We start from the raw sequence: 20,469 nt of genomic DNA, 5'->3' as shown, positions 1-20,469 counted from the left end.
AAGTGAATTAAAAACTGCCAGTTTTACCCATTTCTCTGATTGTGGTGGTCATAACTCAACCAGAGGGATAATTAAGGATGATCGCTTTTTATACTAGTCTGTTAAAGAATACCATGGTATGAATTTAATTAAAATGCACTAGATAATGGAATGTGGACTTTGTATATTTTGTAGAACCACTAGACGAGTTGAAGATCAGGAGCCACAGTACTGAACCACTACCAAAGTTGGAAAACAAAGAGAGAGGAGGTCACCATGGGACAACTTCCTCCAGGGAGCCAATAAAAGCTCAGGAATGGGATGGAACACCAGGACCACCAGTTGTGTCCAGTAGACTGGGAAGATCCTCTGTTAGTCCAACAATGTTGGCAGGAAACAACAGCTCAGGTATGTGGGAGTTTGTTTCACAAGCAGAGCAAGGAAAGAAATCTCATGATACCATTACAAATATAGGGCCCAATCCTGCAAGGAGCTGAGCTAAAGAAATTGGAAGTTGAGGGCACTTAGTGCCAGCTTTTTAAAGGTATTTAGTTGCCAAAAGATGCATATAGGTGATTAACTTCCACTGAAATCAGCTTTTCATCTATTGTGCTAAATTCTTATTGAAATCAATGGGAATTAGGTACCTAGATGCTTTGGAAAATCCCATTAGGCACTTATCTGCATCTTTGGGCACCCAAATATCTTTAAAAATCTGTCCATTAGCACCTTTCAGGTTCAGGCTTTATATTCCCTATAGCTGTTTTCTCTATTTAGACAGAATTAGGTCCTTAGTAGCTAATGATCAAGAATAAAATTGTACCATTCAAATATTTGAACAAAATTTGTAAATTACACATAATTTTGAGGGACACTGTGGCTAATAATCCTCCAGATTTCACTTCATATGACAATAATAAATTCAAATGTCACATAAGATAATGAGTAGAACATGCTGTAGCATAAACAAAACTGTCATATTGATATACACAACAGATGAAAACAAGAGGTCCACTCTTTTACGCTTACATGTAAATCAGTCCAAAACTCACTATAGATTTCAGAAGTCAATATTAGTATTCATCAGTGTTATTAATCACATTAACTATTATATACATTTATATATATATATATATAATATATATAGTGACTTGATATAATCCATTGAAATAAAAAAAACCTGCCTATATTTTGTAAAATGTCTATCTAAGCTGAATATAGCTGGCACATGTATAACACTATGAATAATCAATGCAGTGTTACTTTTTTTAAATGTGACAGATCACTAAAAAAGAAGTTTCGTGGCCTGTTTGTTTGCCAGAAATATCCACTTTCATAACAATTGACATAAATAGTTCAGTAATCTCAGCAACAATCTTCTACAAGAGTAAAGACTGTGGATGGTGTCTCATACCGAAACTGATAAACAATAAACCATTTCTGCAGAAGAGATGTTTTTGAGTGAATGGTAGCAGACATTGGTGTCTACATACTGTCATAACAATAGAAGTATGATATCTCTTCTCACTTAAAACACTACTTCAGCGCATGATAAAAGAAGTCTTGCTTCCCAGAGACAAGAAGCCTTGCTTGTTGCTCTGACAACAAGGACTCAGTAGAACTGTAGAACTGTACAAACTTTGCCAAGATGACAAAAGGTTTGCAGCAATCTTTCACTCACTTTTTCCATTATAGATTTCTGTAGTTACTCTGCACTACATTCTGCAGAATATTTCTTCTGGTAGGGAAAAAAATGTCTTCTTTATAGATCCAATCCTGCATACCCCTCATCAGTGTAAATTGGCAAAGTATACCTGGCAAAGTATTTAGCTATTTTTTTTTATTTATTAGGATTTTTTTAAATGTACCTATTTATTACGCTGGTGAGTAAGGGTTTGCAGGATTAGATCTTAGGAGTGGTGTGGTGTTTAGATGTTGCTTGTAATTATTAGAATTGGAAGCACTGGCTGTTGGGAGTCTCAAAGGACAGGAAACAGGAAGGAGGGAGGAGGAGTTGAGAGGCTGGGAGTAAGCTACAGAGGGTGCAGCAAAGTGAGTAAGAGAAAAGTTTACCTTTATAGGGTTAGAACCTGTGAATGTTTTAGATAAACTCAAGGGACTTTGTCCTGCACATTATAGTATCATTTACACCAGTGAAAGATTCTACCAGATCAGAATGCCAGGACAGCACAGACTCAAACCCACGGTACATACCAAACTCTTTAGTCATGCTAGACAATAATATTGAACAGAACCAAGAAAAAGGAAAATTAATCAGAGGGACCCAGTCTCTGTCCATCCCTCAATATGAATAAAGCATAAACAAAATATTTCACTTCCATCCAGCCCTTATGCAGAGGCTGCTGTGGGGGACTTCATTCATCTCACAGTTAAATCATGCAAAACACTCACCGGCTCCAGTCCTAAATCAGCATAGCTCTCTAGACTTCAATGGGTGTCAGATTAGGCCTTACAGTAAGCTACCTGTGGCTGTGTCTTGTCTTTTACTACAAAGACCATCAAAGCCTCAGATGGCAAGTGCAATTGTTAGTATTATACAAATATTTTATTGGCTGAATTAAGCCTCTTTCTTCCCCCCAAAGAGTATCTTTGTGGTTTTTTCAAATGTATTATTTACTACAATTCCTTTGAGTTGCGCACCCCGGTGAGCCATATACATTTTTCCCTGGATGGGATCCATAGCTCTTGCACCAAAACATAATTGACTTTTCCTCATTGTGGCATTTCATTCCCAGTGCGGCACACTGTCCTTGTGGATTGCAACTGTTGCAAACAAACTAGAATTACAGTACAATGAAAAACAAAAATTAAGGTTTAGATTTATCTGGATAGGTACAGGTACATTATCAAGTCAATGTGATTTATTGTATGTACTGTTAGAACTGTGCTGGGAATCTGGGACCCAGATTAACTTGTTCTGGGGTCTGATTCCAATTGTGTTTATAACAGTTTTACACAGTGTAACGCCACTGACTATTTCGGTGGGTTACTCTTGATCTACACTGGTGCTAGTAAGGTTGGAATCAGAGCTCAGGCCTCTCCAGAAAAGATCATGGGCCCTTTTGGTGGGCACACAAAGTTTAAATTACCTTAGGTCACTAATTCCACCTGAATAACAATTTTCACAGCACTGGATCATTCTCTCATCTATCAAATAATTTCTCAGGGACATTTGCACCCTATCTGCATGATACCGTTTCTCTCAGAGAGCTCCATTTGGAAAGCATTGTCAATGATCTTTTACGCACACCAGCATTCAAAACATGTCCTTGCAATTTCAGGGCAAAGTCACAGGAGGTTTACAAAATGGGAGGCACATGTAATTTAACTCCAGGAGTTTTGAAGAACATTTTCTGGAATGTTGCTCTCTTATTGCTACTATGTAGCATTTTGCATTACCACCTGCTGCGAGAGAGAAGCATTTCTACATTGCATTTTAAATAGTTTATAGAACTGGTTGTTGGGCGGAGGGGCGTTGTTTTATAATCGCCATCTATTAGAAGCTCAGCCAACACATTTAGCATTCAGGCTGAATACTCTGCAGATGATCGGGAAAGGAATGCGTATACTGTACTTAATCAGAGTTTGTGGTTAGGATTTCAAAGTATAATCAACTGTTAACCTCAAGCGCTATGGGAAAAACATTGACACACACAAAAAAGCCCCTTGGGAGGCCGAAGAGATATAGGGCCTGATTCATCCCTGCTATCATGGCGCGGGAGGCAAACTGTCCCAACCTATGCCTGCTTCATCCAAGGAGGATTCATCCCCAGGGGAATGGCAGGCAGTAGCAGAGCACTCTGAATGGCAGGCAGTAGCATTCTCCAAGTGAGGGTAGCTTTAAACTGGCGGTCTGTGCTCCATTAAAGTCCTGCTGAAAGATGACCCCGGGATGCAGAGATGCATATGCAGTTGAAAATAAAAGTTTGCTTGTATAAACAAATCTGTGTTCATAATACACAGTTCTATCACTCCTTCCTAGATGACAGTGTATAGGCACCTGCCTACCCCTATAGAAGGAAGTATATTTTTGGATAGAATACAAAGGAGACCCAATAAGCTGTGGAGAAGGTACATGCATATAAAAAAAATCTTCAGATTGTGACCCTTTACACATAAGCACTTCACCATTTTATGGCATATATGCATATTCAGACCATAGGAATTGCCATATCAGATCAGACTAATCATCCATCTGGTCCAGTGTCCTGTATCTGACTTTGGCCAGTGCCAGCTGCTTCACAGGAAGCTGCAAGAAACCTGTAGTGGACTATTATAGAATAACCTGTCAATATGGGATGTTTCTTCCTTGTTCCCAGCAGTTAGTGGTTGGTATATGCCCTGAAATGTAAGGGTTTATATCCCATCAAATTTTTTTTTAAATCTATGTAGCTGCAGGTGTTCTTTTTAGCTCTGTATAAATGTCTAATCCTGTTTCTGAATTCTACCAAGATATTACCCTCAATGATACTGAGTTCCAGAGACTTATCATGTATGGTATACAAACATTTCTTTTTAAATGCACTGCTCTTAAGTTTCAACACTGAATGCCTCCTGATGGCAGTCTCATGTCAAATATTTTTAAGAAAGAAAAATATCAAATGATTTCTTCCTATACAGTATTAGAACATTTCCAGTTATATTACAGATTATTTATATTTATTAGGAGACCAGTGAGGTTACGTCAGTATAACAATAATAGATGAAATTCGTTTTAAAATGTGCATGTTCAGTTTTTTTGCATAGGATATACATCTTGTCATGTCTTATTGTTTAATTCAAGATGTGCTTCTTGGCAGCAATAATGCATAAGCAACTTCTATTTTCATGTGCAAAGGAGAGACTGCGGCAGGATAGGAAGCGTTTCTAGTGTGACAGCCAGATAATTTTTTTTTAAATTAAGATTAGGATAGGCAGAATGATGACTCCTTGGGATGCATAAAAGAGATCTCTTCTGATCAAACCCAGAAATAAACATCCTGCAGAACAGTTGTGTAACGGATGAATGCAGGAAACCACCTCTTGTTGTTATAAAACAAATCTAAATCATTTCAGAAAATTCTGGCCTTAGAACAGAGATGTCTGCTATGTTAGCAAAGAATACACCCTTAATTGAGGACAACGGGCTATGCAGATACTCAGCATCTTTGAAGATCAGGTCACTTATAAATGAGCATAAAATTAGATTTAGATGCCTAAATTTAGGTGCCCCCATTTGTTAATCTATGCCCTATGTTTTTATGGGAAATCAGGGTTTGCTTCTTAGACACTGATCCTACAACATGATCCCTTATGTCCATGTGGAGTTCCACTGATATCCTGCTCAATGACTTCACTGAGAATGAGTCTGGCCCTTAGTGTGTACTTCATTTCACATGATACAATGTGAAGGAACCGGCTTTTGAAGCTGAGAAAACTATCACAACAAACATTTCATCAGTAAATATAGCAACTAAATATTTTCTAAATATTTGTCTTTGACATAAATAAAATCTTGAAAACAACCCACTACATTTTCAACATGATCTGCTGAGTTCAAGTCACGTGATGCCCATTGATTACAACAGGCATCTCATGGCTATTCAAATACATGGCATCCTTTGGCTCCCATCTAGTAAAGCACTTATCCATATGCTTGGGACTTCCCTAGCATAGCAGGAGATCCTCAGGATCAACTGTCAGCAGTTGAGTGGCTAGTAGCAATGTCACACGGCCACTGTCTCTGTGCTCTGAAAGGAATTTTGCACTTGGAATGGGATGTGGCCTTTGGGACAGAATTATTTAGAACTCCAAGTTCTTACCACCCCAGAGATCCATGTCAAAGCACACATTCCTCCAGTCATGGCCAAAACTGGCTCCTGCTTTGTTGTTAGGCACACACCTGGGGCTCAGCGAGGTTATGTTAGCACTTGACATTGATCTGTCTCCACTTCAGGTTTGCCATCATGCTTTCCCTGGAAGCCAGCCCTCCTCTTTGCTGGCAAACAGTTTGGGACCCCTTGGGGACAGCAGCAGAGAGTTTTCAAACTAACTCTGTCTGTTTGCTCCCAGAATCAGAATGTGCATGAAGCCACAGAGCACTGTAGACAAGTTCAAATTTGTCATTTGAAACACACAGCTCAGAAACTGAATTCACTGAAGGGGAAAGGATGCTGGGCATCATTATACACAGAGTCCTCCTGCAGCTGTTAGGGGACCCTATTCAGAACTTCTTACTCAAGAAAAATGCTCATTGTACTCCAAGTCTGGTTAGCTGAGTACAGGGAATAAGGAGTACACAAGGGACAAAAAAGACATAGCACTGGATACACTGAATATGGTGTGGTCAGCTGTGCAGACAATATCTGACGGATCATTTAGGGAAAAAAATTGCATTCCATTCCACAGCATGAAGAAGTTAGTCACAGCAAAAATTTCTGTTTCATGTTCCCAATTGATTCAGTGTAAAAATAATACCATTGATATCAATGGAACTGTCCCTTAAAAAAGAAATTCTTATTCACCTAAACTTCTGGATGTGAAAAAGCTAGATAAGCATTGATTGGAAACTTCCCATAGTAAGAACCATGCTGGAATTTGCAATAGTTTCTGACACTTGAATATATTGCCAGGGAGATAAAAGAAGAAACTAATATTTCATCTGAGTTGGATGGATTTTATTCTTTGATGCCAGATGAAAGGATTGTCTTTGGCAAGGAAACAATGGGCTCTCATTGCAGCAAGTATATCCAAATTGGAAATTATGACATTTTTCTCTGCTTTCTCAAAGCAAAAAAAAAAAAAAACAATTCAGAAGCAATGCCTTGGAGTTTTTGACATCAACAATACTAACCAAGGTAATGCTGGATGGGAATCTGATTTTTCTTAACATAGAGACAGTGTAGCATCTGTCCTTAACAGATAAACAAAACAAAAATAAGCCCCAATTTTTTCTCCCATGGAAATCAACAGGAAAACTCCAGTTGCTAGTGTATATTCTAGTAAAGGAAAAATCGGGGGCCTTGCACACAGACAGTGTGAAGAAATAAATGATTTCAGATGTATAATAACAAATTATCTCAGAACAGATCTAATCAACTGAACAGTGTACTGTCCTCATTCAGAAAGGCAAAACATCAGATTATGTACTGGTGCAGGCTGCCAGCTCTCCTGGAGACTCCAGAAGGAGTTGTTTGGGTAAAAGTGGGTGGTGGCAATGGAAGGAAGGTGGCCTGCTGACCTGCTCAGAAAATGAAATGGAGGAAGTGACCCAGCCAGCAGCCACTGCAGATCCTTAAAGGCCAATGCTATGGAGAGGTGTGTTCTGGTCATCCAGCGGCATATATAGAATGGCATTGGGGGAAGATGTTCTTAGCCAGACATGAGAAAGCACATGTCTCTCAGTCAGACATAGGCAGATAAGATATATGAGAAGATGCACATCAAAGCTAGACATGACAGACCATCATCATGGGGAGATGTGTGCCTTCAGATAAACTTGGGCTGATATAAACTGTGAGAAGACACGTCTTTTCAACCAGATGAAGGAGATGCATTATTGTTTGTATTACAGCAGAGCATAGGGATCCCAAATAAAATCACAGCACTGTTGTGCTGTGCAGTGTACAAACACAGAGTAAGAGACAGTCCCTGCCTTGAGGTGTTTACAGTTTAAATAGACAGGACCGATAAAGGGTTGTTGGAAGGGATATAACATACAAGCAGAATAAACACATTCCTCTGAGCCAGACGAAGGCAGACCAATGCCTGGAGGAGACATGGGCACTGCAGTTCTTTCAGGGAGCAACATTTCTCTCAACCAGAGATGGGCAGATCAGATTCCCAGAGAGATATGTTCTTCTAAACCAGCTGCAGACAGACCATTAGGTGGTAAATTTCTCCCAGCTCGGTATTTATCCTGGGATCATTGCAGTAAATTGAATTGTAACTCAGTGGGAAATCTTCCAGGAAATGTCTCTGGGTAAAACCAGGATAGGGAAATCAAATACTTCTGCATCAAAATTCTTTTCAGGTGCCTGAGATCTCTCTCCTGTTTCATAGTGTCCTTCACTTCTGTTAATCACTCCTACTTGGGGAACACACAAGCTGGAGACAACACAATGCAACCAACTTCACAGACTCCATTGCTGAGGCCTGTGTCATGCTATTAAAACTTGAAGTTTCTTCCCTCTACTCTGTGTTCTGCGGCTGACCTTGACTCACTGTCAGCTACTTTCAGATTTCTGTGTGGCCCTCATGACATCACAAATCATGATGTCTTGATTCTGGAAAATCTCTAACTTCCCATTTTCCCCACCTACCCCATCACCCTCTCCTACCTTTGTCCACTTCCCCAAGAACTGTGTCTTCTTTGTGATTTCCCTCCGCTTCCCTCAGCCTCACCACCTTTTTGTCCTCTTCCACTATCTATCCCACTCAGCCGCTGAATGAGGGTATTGGACCACAAGTTACCCCTCTCAATCACCCCTCACCAATCACTGCCACATTATGCAAGTGAGAGAGTTGGGCACTGGGACTGCCACAGCGTGTGGGTGGAGGGCAGAAGGAAAATTGGATGTGCTTCCTATCTCCGCTGCTCATTGCTCTACTCTTCAGCCTCAGAGATGCTCCTGGAAATTAAAGAGGTTGAGACAGCGAGGTGTGGGGAGAAGTCAGTTCCAGGCCTCTCTCTTGCCATACTGGTGGCTAGTGCCTAGAAGACAACTTTTATTTATGACTCAGCCAACTTCCCAAGACATTGTCCAGGAATATGTGCCTGAATTCCATACCTTGGGAAAGTTCTGGGGAGGTTGGCAGGCAGGTGAATGGCACTTACAGGACCTCTAGTTCTCTATGTCACCTCAAGTGTCAAGTTACTCCACCAACATCAACAATCCCATTAATTGGGCATATGTCTTCTTTTCTCTCCCTTCCTAGAGCCTAAAGCAAGCTGTAGATTAGGTCGATCTGCATCCACATCAGGTGTGCCTCCTCCATCAGTTACTCCTCTCAGGCAAGCCAGCGATCTCCAACCCAGCCAGGTACCATCGTTAGCCAATCGTGAATGACTTCATGTGATGCAACATGCCAAATGTTTCTCACCTCTGTGTCTGTCATTTGTTACAGTAAATGATTTTTTGTGTTTGGTTTTACTTTTGTGCGTGTGCGTGTGTCTCTCACTGGCAATGAAATTCTATCCTTCAAGGCTGGTAGAAATTTCTTTGCTGTGAATTCTTAAATCTTTTTTGTCTCTGATTTCCTTCATTCTGTAATATAGATGTAGTGAAACTATATATGTATTGGTTGTTTTTTTTATTTTTTTCATGTTTTGTGTACTTTTTTACTGTCTAAAATTTATCAAAATTTGATAAATTTAATCTATGTTTTAGTGTGTTTCTTTTAAATGTCTCGTCTAAAGCACTTGCACCAATGTTTGTCAAAAGACTTGTACATACCTTTTAACTTCTGCCCTGTTGTACTGTAATATTTGTGCCAGTCTTACATTTGTTTTGAGCTTGGTGCATGATTGTATTACACTGTGAATTATCGTTGTCCTTAAAATTGCTCACACGGCAAGTTATTTTGTTTAAATATGGCAGCTAGCCTCTCTTCAACCTAAGGCCATATTAGTGCTAATGGGACTATTAAATGGTCTGCTGTAGTTATGTTTATTGTAAATTGTAAAAAAAAAAATGCAAAAAATTCAAAACGAAACTAAGAAAAAACCCTACTTGCTTTAAATGGAGCTACTTTTCTCAACAATACCAAAAATGCCCAATGGACACTTGACAAAGAAATCTAAGTATCTGAACACGGCAAATGAGACCTATATTAGCAACTGGAGAAAAGAGATGAGAAATAAAGACATGGCCAAATGCACATGTAACTTTGTTTTGTCTGCTAATGTGGAGATCCTGCTCACTTCAGTGCACACAAGTGATGAGGTGTTTTACTAATCTTCAGAACTAACTACAGAGATTAGTAATAGGGGCAACGACTGCATTTAAACATTGCATTTATGTCTTCCATCAAACATGAAGCATTTTGGTATTGAATGGTTTTCTTTTATACTTATATATATTATTTCTGTTTACTTAGTTGTGATTTTTCAAATGATCAGAAAGGAATAAGGACCCTACATCTCATTGAATTTCAATGAGATGTAGGGGCCTAACTCCCTTTAGGGCCCCTTTGCTATTCCCATACTTAATTGCATTGCAGCTCTGTGAGTTTCTGCAAGAAGCTCTGCTCTAACTAACGCCTGTAATGCTGGTGTACATTGGCACAGCTAATGGAGCTGTGCCGATTCACTCAGCCTATTTTCCAGTAACATTCTATTTGGACAACTGAGTCCATATTGGTTGAACTTCTCTAACTTTGCTTAACTGAAGTAAGAGCTGTTTTATTACAGTAGAACCTCAGAGTTACGAACCCCAGAGTTACGGACTGACCGGTCAACCACACACCTCACTTGGAACTGGAAGTCTGCAAGCGGGCAGCAGCAGAGACAACAAAAAAAGGGGGGCAATTACAGTACAGTACTGTGTTAAATGTCAACCACTAAAAAATAAAGGGAAAGTTTAAAAAAAGGATTTGACAAGGTAAGGGAAACTTTCTGTGCTTGTATCATTTAAATTCAGAGAGTTAAAAGCACAGTAAAGTTTCAAAACTGTATTAAGTCAATGTTTAGTTGTAAACTTTTGAAAGAACAGCCATAATGTTTTGTTACAAACTTTTCAGAGTTACAAGCAACCTCCATTCCCAACATGTTCGTAACTCTGAAGTTCTACTATAATTTTGTGTCCTGTTGGAGATGATGCCTAAAAAAATCTTACACATTACCAAAATGTATTTTAGATAAGCAAATTAATGGTGACTCACAATGACAAGCTAATTAAATGATATGTTGAGAGTTCTTTCTTCTACGGAAAAAAATCAGAGCAATTGCACTTCTGAATATTTTTGCATGGCCCGATGTATATGTAATATATGATTTATGATTGATCAGGGTGCAAAGCCAATGCAACACATTGCTGGTTACTCAGTCACAAAGGCACCTTGAATGTTATAAAGGATTTTTAGTATCTCGGTTCGGATTTAAAAAAAAAAAACAATAAGCCCTGAAAGCAGAACTCTGTGTGATGATAGAGATAAGGAGACTTCCAGAAGCTGCAGCCAGGGTTGATTAGAACTGTGGAGAAAGGATTCACTTCACTCTAGAGAGAAGAAAGGAATAAAGATGACAGGAAAAAAATTCAAGTAACTAAAAGACGAAGATTTTGCTAACAGTGTAGTATATAGTGTGTATAATGGCTCTCCCCCCAAAAAAACCCCTGCTACCCTAGTAATAGGCTTCGATTCATATGAATCTTCCCTTTAAACTGACCAGTTGGGAAAAAATAAAGCACTGGTGTGCCACAATACTCTATTATGATGGTATAATTATCAATGAGAGGGCTTGGTCCTGCTCTCATTGAATGGCAAAACTCTCATGGACTTCAAGGAGAAAAGGATCAGGCCCAGAGTTTCTAAGAGCAGTTAACTGCATATTACATCGCACCCCACAAGTGGGGAAATTAACTTCACAACTCTGTCGTAGATATTGTCATCTGATATTACCAAGCATTCCCTCACTTATAGTACCACTGCTTTCTGTGGCTCTGATACAAAGCTTGTTAAAGTATTATTCTATTCAGTTCTGTTGGTTCTTGGATCAGGCCTTATAGAGTTATAGTCCATCTCTTTTCGGTCCTCTGGTGTGTTCCATATGAAACTCTTTACATGTTAGAAACTTCATTCAACCTTTTTTTTAAAAATGACATAGTAAAAATATCTTGTATTGCAGGGAGATTTTAGAGACTATGAGCCAAATTCAGAGGTGACAACAGTGGGAGGAGAGAGTCTTAGTAGGCATCCGCTGCTGTTAACTAGTATAACTTATACATTGATGGAGTTGGAAGGCAGGATTGCACCAGGAAGTGCAATTGACAGGAGGGTGTAAGAAGATGTAGGATAAAGCAAGGCCCTGGGGCAATAGAAAATCATGCTGAACACTGCTAATTTGTAATGCTGTATGGGAAGATGGTCAGGTATGGGTGTGTTTGTTTGGGTACCTGTGAGAACAGCAAACATGGCAGCCATAGAGGGTGAGTAACCTCATTGGCATGGTACCTTAAAAAGTTGTTTTTGACAAATACCCAAACAGAACTCCAAAATCACTGGTTAGTGTTGTCTCATCAGCGTTGAAATACCTTGCCATTGCATGAATGAAATGAAAAGCCAAGCCAAAAGAAAGCAGTGAAGATAGATAGGAGGAGCCTTAGCCTAACTGAGTTCCCAGGGAAGCCAATGGCCAAACTCTCACCGACATGAATGGTGTAGAATCAGGCCCTAAGTGGCGGCGGCAGGAAAATCCCACTGAACTTCTCCAATGAGAACCAGGAGGAGAGGATGAAAGATAGCAGTTATATTATGTACACAGACATCACTGGGATTTTTTGTGTAAACCCTGGCACAACTCAGTCCCTACTCTAGAGTCATATTCCCATATTACCGTGGTATGCAACACCCTGGGTCAAGTGAAATGTGTGTGAAGAAGGATAGGGGCTGTTAGCCCACTGGAAGTCAGATCAGTTGTGGACTAGTGTAGTGGTTCTCAAAGCCAGTCCGCTTGTCCCTTGGCCCACGCCGCTTCCCGCAGCCCCCATTGGCCTGGAGCAGCAAACCTCGGCCAGTGGGAGATGCGATTGGCCGAACCTGCGGACGCGGCAGGTAAGCAAACCGGTCCGGCCCACCTGGGGCTTTCCCTGAACAAGCGGCAGACCGGCTTTGAGAACCACTGGACTAGAGGGTATTATAGTCCTATGCTATGGTTGTCTTAGAGTACTGAGGCTGGTTTTCCCTAACTGCACCATAGCATTGGCAGCAACAGGCTTTCCCAAAGATCATTCAGGATTAAGAAGCAAGGAGCTTTGCGTGGCATCCACCCTAAATGTGTGAGGTGGGGATAACCATCACCCAGTGCTCTTTGCAGACAAGGCCCCAAGAAAGAAGAACACATAGGAAAAGAGACAGACTACTGCGTTAGCCCAATTATCCCATATGTTCATGGACTTGGGTGATGCTCTTGAGTAGGAATAGATCCTAAACCCATTAACTGATTTCAGGTAGGTTCACGTTTGCAGCTGAACATTTCACAAAACCCTACCTACGTTATAATATGATCTTTTTTACACCAGGTGGGGAGGAGAGGTCTAGTGGTTAGAGCATAGGATGAAAAGCTAGGAACTCTTAAATTCTAATCCAGCTCAGACATTAACTATTTGTGTAATCTTGAGCACCTAAATCCTCTGCCTCACTTTCCTCATCTGTATACTGTGGTAATAATGGTGGTTAACATATTTCAGAGGAGTGTTGTGATGACTGACTAGTTAATGTGTGTCAAGCACTTTGAAGATTGAAAGTGCTTTATAAGGTGCTAAGCGACATTTTGATCTCACTGTATGAATAAAACAAAAATATTTCTTCAACAGGCAGAGACAAAGTAAGAGACTGGCCTCTGATGGAGAACAGCTATAAATTAAATAGTGCAGTAGGGAACAGGAGTTAAAGAAGCAGGAGGTTGGAATAGGGGATGTAAGGCCAGCAACCAGAATTCTCAAAGAGAAAGACCCAAAGCAAGAGCCATGTAAAGGCAAGCCCTAGCACTCAGCTAGGTAAACCAGGTGTGCCCTTGATCATTTTATAATTATAAATACAGTAAAGAAAGATAGATGCTGCTGAGTAGCTGGGTAGTTTAAGGGATTCTGAACCTTTCACCATTAAGTTGCCATTTGAAATCCAGTCTAGATTGGAAGTGGTCAAATGACCATGTAGTGTGTGGCCTACTATGTTGACTGAGTTACTGGCTTCAGTTCCTTGTCTACCTGACAAAATGCATCACCATCACGTTGGCACCAACTGGCAGTCTTACTAGAGAAGTTAAGCTTCCAATAGACAGAGGGTGGGGTTTTCAAAAGTGTCATGGAGCACAAATCCTTAGTGGCAGGTCAGTGGTATTGTTGGGACAAGAATCCATGTGTCCTGACTCCCTGTGAAGTGCACTACCTATTCCACCTCACTGCCTCTCAAATCTTTCTCTGAAGTCCTTGGGCAAATTCTGCTGGTGTCATTCACGTCAGTAGACCCACTGTAAATGAATGGAGCTCCCAGTATGTGTAAAGCCAGCAGGATTCAGATTTAAAGGGAAAAAATTAGATGAATGGGGTTTCAGTATAAGGTTGCTCCCCAGCCTCATCTCACTCGTCCTCATTTTAAAGGAATATAAAAACTCATGTCTCACGTTTGTCTCAGGATAGTGAAGAATGAATGGCTTCACAAGACCCGCCTTATGTGTCATACACATACACACATAATATGTTATTTTGGGTACAAAAGGATGCACTTAAAGTGAACTGCATTGCAGATGTTAGATTACTGTGTATGAAGGGATTTTTTTCAAATCTTATTTTAAATTTACATAAAACATCACTGCTAGGTCGTTACTGGGATCCTTACAGACATAGTTTAGTTAAAAAATTAATGTGTGCAGTCTTGTTTGTTAACAAGGAAAGAATTTCAGATACCAGTTTAAAAAATAGCAAATGTATCTATTGCCAATTTGTGGCTCCAAATGGATTTTGCAAACTGATTTTTGTTCTTGTTGTTAGATTAGGACTATTATAGCAAAATTCCTTGTACTGAGTTGCATGTTTATGGCAGTTCTGTTAGCACATATTAATAAAGAAAGCCCATTCCCTGAAGGAATAGAAACCCTTGAGGAAAAAATTCTTCTTTAGTTCTGATGCCTGTATTTCATCACTTTTGCGATGCAGAGCCTTCTTGCGGGCCTATTTTTGTGAACCTTGTACCTTATCTGCAAATGTGCAGCATCCTTCATGCTGTCAGTTAGCTGTTTGGTTTGGTTTGGTTTTTTTCTTTAGATGGAAGACAGCAGTGTAGCTCCTATACTATTGTCTCCAATCTCTGGTTGGTGCATAAACCTTCTAAATTCTGGTACCTCCCTGAATGGGGTTGGTAACAGGTATATTCGATGTAAGCAGAGTAAGAATGTTTAAATTTTCCAGTAATGATCATAGTAGAATTCAAAAGCTGTGCCAGGATTAAGAATAATAACTCGTCCACAAGAGGGAGTAAAGTCACAGGACATCTTTGTCTACAGGAGCCTAACTTCCTTTTAAAAGAAGAATTGAGAAAGCACTAGAAAATTACACAGTGCTACAGGAAACACTCTTGCTCTGAACTTTTAATGGCTCTTCTCTCAGCTCAGCCCAGTTAGCAAGGTAAATAGTTAAGCAGAGATAGTGGATGTGGTGCAAATAAGCAGTCTTCCTGCCATAAAGATGATGTCTACAACAGGTTGCTAGTTGCTACAACAGGTTGAGTGACCTTCAGTTAATCCCTTATTCTTTTCTGCTTAAAGCTCCCATCATGTGGCCCTTAGGGCTTCTCCCAAGAGCACACAATGCAGAGTTCATATATCTCAGTCCTGGGTGAGAGAATAACCCCAACCTCCCAATATCCCATGCAGGGGAAGGGTTCTCTCATTCTCTCCCTGGTTACTTTACTACTATAGTAAAGGAAAGATGGAAGTTCACATGCTAACAGCATAGGCACAGCTGTCATGTAAAGATATACACACCATACTTCCCCAAAGGAATGTATCCATTAGTAAACCCTTTTAAAATCAGATTTCTATGGACAAGAATTTTAAAATCGGTGCCTAAAGTTTTGAAACTGGTGCCTAAATCCATATTTTGATATCTTGGGGTCTGTCTACACTGCAGTCAGAGGTGTGACCCCAGCACATGTAGACGTAACAGAGCTAGCTTTGATCTAGGTAACTTGAATAACAATAGCCACAGTGAAGCCACAGTGGCACAGGGGGCAGCACAAACTGTGCAGCCCTGAGTGGGACCCTGGTGATGTACTTGAGCAGCTATCCCCTGCTGCCCCAGCTTCACTACTTTGTTGCTGAAGCTCAGGTATGTCTACATGTGCTGCAGTCATGCCTCTGATTGCACTGTAGAGAGGGGCTGCAGAGCACTATTTGAAGTGGTGGGGAGGGGGCATAGATTTGCTCCATACAGTACACTCACTGTGGCAGGGCTGACCATGCTGTGGATCCAGCATGCTTATTCTGCTGCTGCTCTGGGCACTGCTCACCTCCAGTCTCTACTTCCACCATAAAAGTTGGGCTCTAGCTATAGGCAAAGTAGGCAGCTGCTTAGGGCAGCAGATTTCTGGGCAGCTGCCTCACAAGGCAAATTTGGCCCAGCCGCCCCATCGCAATGGACCTAGGAGGCCAGTTGCAGTGCCTCTCACTCCCATATGGCCTGGCTGCCCCTCATCACAGTTGGCATATGAGGAGGTTTTGCCTAGGGTGTCAGATTGTCTTGAGTGGCTTCTGCATAAAAAGTGGTCAGGCCATGGGGCCCCTGGTTATGTGTCCTATGAGTATAGACATCCCCTAAATAAGTGATCTGGTTTCCAGAACTGCTGAGCATGCTACACTCTGTGTAGAAAAGATATGCTCTGGGAGTTACAGCTAAAGAGAACAGACCTTCATGTCCTTATTCTTTGGTTGCATAATTTTTTTACCTACTCAGATCCAGTCTATCCAGGCAGAATGGATAGGGCTAATGAGCTGGAAGAACATTAGATTAGCTGAACGTTGTAGGGGCCCTTCCCGATCCAAAGACATTTGGGGGAAGAAGTTTCCATGGAGTCTGTTCTCTTGCTAGGGTGCCTGGTAAGAAAATATAATGTACACTTCACCTGTAGTGTGGCTTTTCCTAGGGATGGCCAAATTTTTCAAAACCAGGGTTAGGCTCCCGAGTGACCTGATTTTCAGAAGTGGCAAGTATCCTGTAGCTCCTCTTGAAGTAAATTGGAACACTTTGGAAAATCAGGTTACTTATTTAGGTGCCTAAATATTTACTTCAGAGCATACCTTTTAGCTCCTGTTCGTGAAAATCTTGCTCCCTGTACTCTGCAATCCCACAGTGAAGGAATGGGCTGCATAATCCACCTTGCACTTCAGAATGTTGCAAATCAGGTTTTTTTACTGCATAATCTAGTCCAAGTTAGTGGTGCTAATTTAGTTACATAACTTTATTTGCATTGTAATATATGGAAGCTTTGTGATGAATTATACATCATAGGGCCAGATTTTCAAATCCCCTCCTCCATTCTAGTCCCAGAGTTATTTGCCCTTGCAAAGTTACAGCTCCAGAAATGGAGGCCTGGTTAAAGATGGGCTGAAAATGTTTTCCCCCAAATGTATCTTTGAACTGTATTTGAAAACCAAAAGCCAAAAATTCCTCCCCATAACTGTCAACTCCAAACCCTACTATACCACCCCTGTGAATGGTACTAAGCAAAGGAGCAGAAAGCCCTGATACATGATAAAAACCTGAAGAAGAGCTCTGTGTAGCTCCAAAGCTTGCCTCTTTCACCAACAGAAGTTGGTCCAATAAAATGTAGTATCTCACCCATCTTGTCTCTCTACATCAGTGGTTCTCAACAAGGAGTACATTTAACCCTTGGGAGTACATAGAGTTCTTCGAGGGGGTTCATCAACTTATCTAGATATTTGCTTAGTTTTACAACAGGCTACATAAAAAGCACTAGCGAAATCAGTGCAAACTAAAATTTCATACAGACAATTATTTGTTTATACTGTTCTGTGCATTATACACTGAAATGTAAGTACACTATTTATATTCCAATTGTTTTATTTTATAATTATATGGTACTAATGAGATAGTAATGTATTTTTATGTCCAATTTTATAAGTTTTTAAGTGAGGTGAAACTTGCGGGTACACAAGACAAATCAGACTCTTGAAAGGGGTACCGTAGTATGGAAGGTTGAGAATCACTGGTCTATATAATAATGAAGAAAGTTAGGTGCCTTTAAAATTGCAAAAAGAACGAGGAGTACTTGTGGCACCTTAGAGACTAACAAATTTATTTGAGCATAAGCTTTTGTGGGCTAAAGCCCACTTCATCGGGTGCATGCAGTGGAAAATACAGTAGGAAGATAATATATACACAGAGAACATGAAAAAATGGGTGTTGCCATACCAACTATAACAAGCGTAATCAGTTAAGGTGAGCTATTATCAGCAGGAGAAAAAAATCTTTTGTAGTGATAATCAGGATGGCCCATTTCCAACAGTTGACAAGAGGATGTGAGTAACAGTAGAAGGAAAAATTAGCATGGGGAAATAGTTTTACTTTGTGTAATGACCCATCCACTCCCAGTCTTTATTCAAGCCTAATTTAATGGTGTCCAGTTTGCAAATTAATTCCAAGTCAGCAGTTTCTTGCTGGAGTCTGTTTTTGAAGTTTTTTTGTTGTAGTATTGCCACTTTTAGGTCTGTAATCGAGTGACCAAAGAGACCGAAGTGTTCTCCGACTGGTTTTTGAATGTTATAATTCCTGACGTCTGATTTGTGTCCCTTTATTCTTTTACGTAGGGACTGTTCGGTTTGGCCAATGTACATGGCAGAGGGGCATTGCTGGCACATGATGGCATGTATCATATTGGTAGATGTGCAGGTGAACGAGCCTCTGATAGTGTGGCTGATGTGATTAGGCCCTATGATGGTGTCCCCTGAATAGATATGTGGACACAGTTGGCAACGGGCTTTGTTGCAAGGATAGGTTCCTGGGTAGTGTTTTTGTTGTGTGATGTGTGGTTGCTGGTGAGTATTTGTTTCAGGATGGGGGGCTGTCTGTAAACAAGGACTGGCTTGTCTCCCAAGATCTGTGAGAGTGAGGGTTCATCTTTCAGGATAGGTTGTAGATCCTTGATGATGCGTTGGAGAGGCTTTAGTTGGGGGCAGAAGGTGATGGCTAGTGGCGTTCTGTTACTATCTTTGTTGGGCCTGTCCTGTAGTAGGTAACTTCTGGGTACTCTTCTGGCTCTGTCAATCTGTTTCTTGGACTGATGGCTCCACCTAGTGGCATCTATAGAAGTTGCTGTGTCTTCTAGCTGTCTATTTTTTGGTGTATATTTGGGTATGCTGTATACAGTAAAAGCTGTGTTATTCGGCCCTGTACCAATCGGAAAGCTCTACAAACCAGCATTTCTAATCTTCGTAGAAAGTCTGGTTTATAGTCCCGTTGGCGCAGGGCCGGTAGGCTTCCTGCCTGGCTCCACGTGGCTCCCTGGAAGTGGCAACATGTCCCTGCTGTTCTGGGCGGAAAAATGGCCACGACGGGTTCGGAGTGCAGGAGGGGATGTGGGGTAGGAGGTTGGGGCATGGGAGGGGTGCAGGGCACGGGCTCTGGGAAGGAGTTTGTGTGCAGGAGGGGGCTTAAGGCAGGGGGTTAGTACGCAAGAGGGGTTTTGGGGTATCAGATCCAAGTGGCACTCACCTCGGGCGGCTCCCCTCGAGTGGCAACCTGTCCCTGCTGCTCCTAGGCGGAGGTGCAGCTAAGCAGCTCTGTGCACTGCCCCCTCCTGCAGGCGCTCCCCCCACAGCTCCCATTGGCTGCGGTTCCCAGCCAGTGGGAACTGCGGAGCCAGTGCACGGGGCGGGAGGCAGCATGCAGAGCCACCTGAGCACTCTGCCCCTGATGCAACAAGGTATTTAAGCATGTGCCTAACTTTAAGCATGTGAGTACTCCCATATTGCGTCAGCCACAAGTCTAGCCCTTGTGCCTCAGTTTAGTCATGAGTAAAATGGGTACAGTAATAATTACATGCCTCAGAGCATTGTGCTTATGCTATAATTAATCAATTTCTGCAATGTGCTTTGATTTCCTTTAGAAGAGCAAATTATTAATTATTATTTATTATTTTTTATTATTGTTATAATTTTTTTAAAGCACCTGGACAAATATTTCTCTAATGAATTCAAATTTCTATGATTTGGGATCTCTGCTTTCAGAATTAATATATGCCCCCTATGCCTCCTGGAACATAAACAGTGCAGCGGTACTTTTTTGTTTATATTTCTGTCAGGCCAAAGCTTCTATATTCCCACAGCAATACTGTACAAAAGTGCCAGAGGAGTCAGTAAATAACCCACAGTTGTCAGGCTTCTTAAGAGGGACTGGTTTCCTGACTTTCACACTTAATGAATTCTCTTGTTGAAAAATGAACACAAATCAATCAAGAACGACAAGGATCCATAACAGATCACACCAGCCCTATTAAACCTCCATGATATAAAAGAAATAGAGTCGTTAGAGGTAGGTGGAGAACTTTCTGAACTGAGGTATTCTGTCATCCTGCTTGAATATGAGGGAAATGGTAACTGTAAAAATTGATGCTCATAACAGAATTGATATAGACTTCATAGTAAAAGCCATTTTGATCATTCAGTATCATAAATCCAAGCTGGAGATGGTTCCTGAAGGATATCAGGAAGAAACTGACATCAGCATGTTGCTATCAGGGTGCTACCAGGGTGAAGGG

At 41.0% G+C, this 20,469-nt stretch overlaps 1 protein-coding gene across 4 annotated transcripts in view; it reads left to right on the top strand.

Annotated features, from left to right (window-relative positions):
* NYAP2 (neuronal tyrosine-phosphorylated phosphoinositide-3-kinase adaptor 2) overlaps nucleotides 1-20,469 on the top strand; it is a 183,826-nt gene that overhangs the window by 134,216 nt on the left and 29,141 nt on the right. For all 4 annotated transcript variants that reach the window (XM_048864245.2, XM_048864244.2, XM_048864242.2 and 1 more), the window contains 2 exons: nucleotides 175-387; nucleotides 8,917-9,020. In XM_048864245.2, the coding sequence (XP_048720202.1) occupies nucleotides 175-387; nucleotides 8,917-9,020 (317 nt within the window). The remainder of the gene's footprint in view (nucleotides 1-174; nucleotides 388-8,916; nucleotides 9,021-20,469) is intronic.

The sequence above is a fragment of the Caretta caretta genome, chromosome 9, assembly GCF_965140235.1.
Source record: "Caretta caretta isolate rCarCar2 chromosome 9, rCarCar1.hap1, whole genome shotgun sequence".
Classification (NCBI taxonomy): domain Eukaryota; kingdom Metazoa; phylum Chordata; order Testudines; family Cheloniidae; genus Caretta; species Caretta caretta.
The sequence above is the reverse complement of the archived record's forward strand: the minus strand, read 5'-3'. Positions and strand labels throughout refer to the sequence as shown.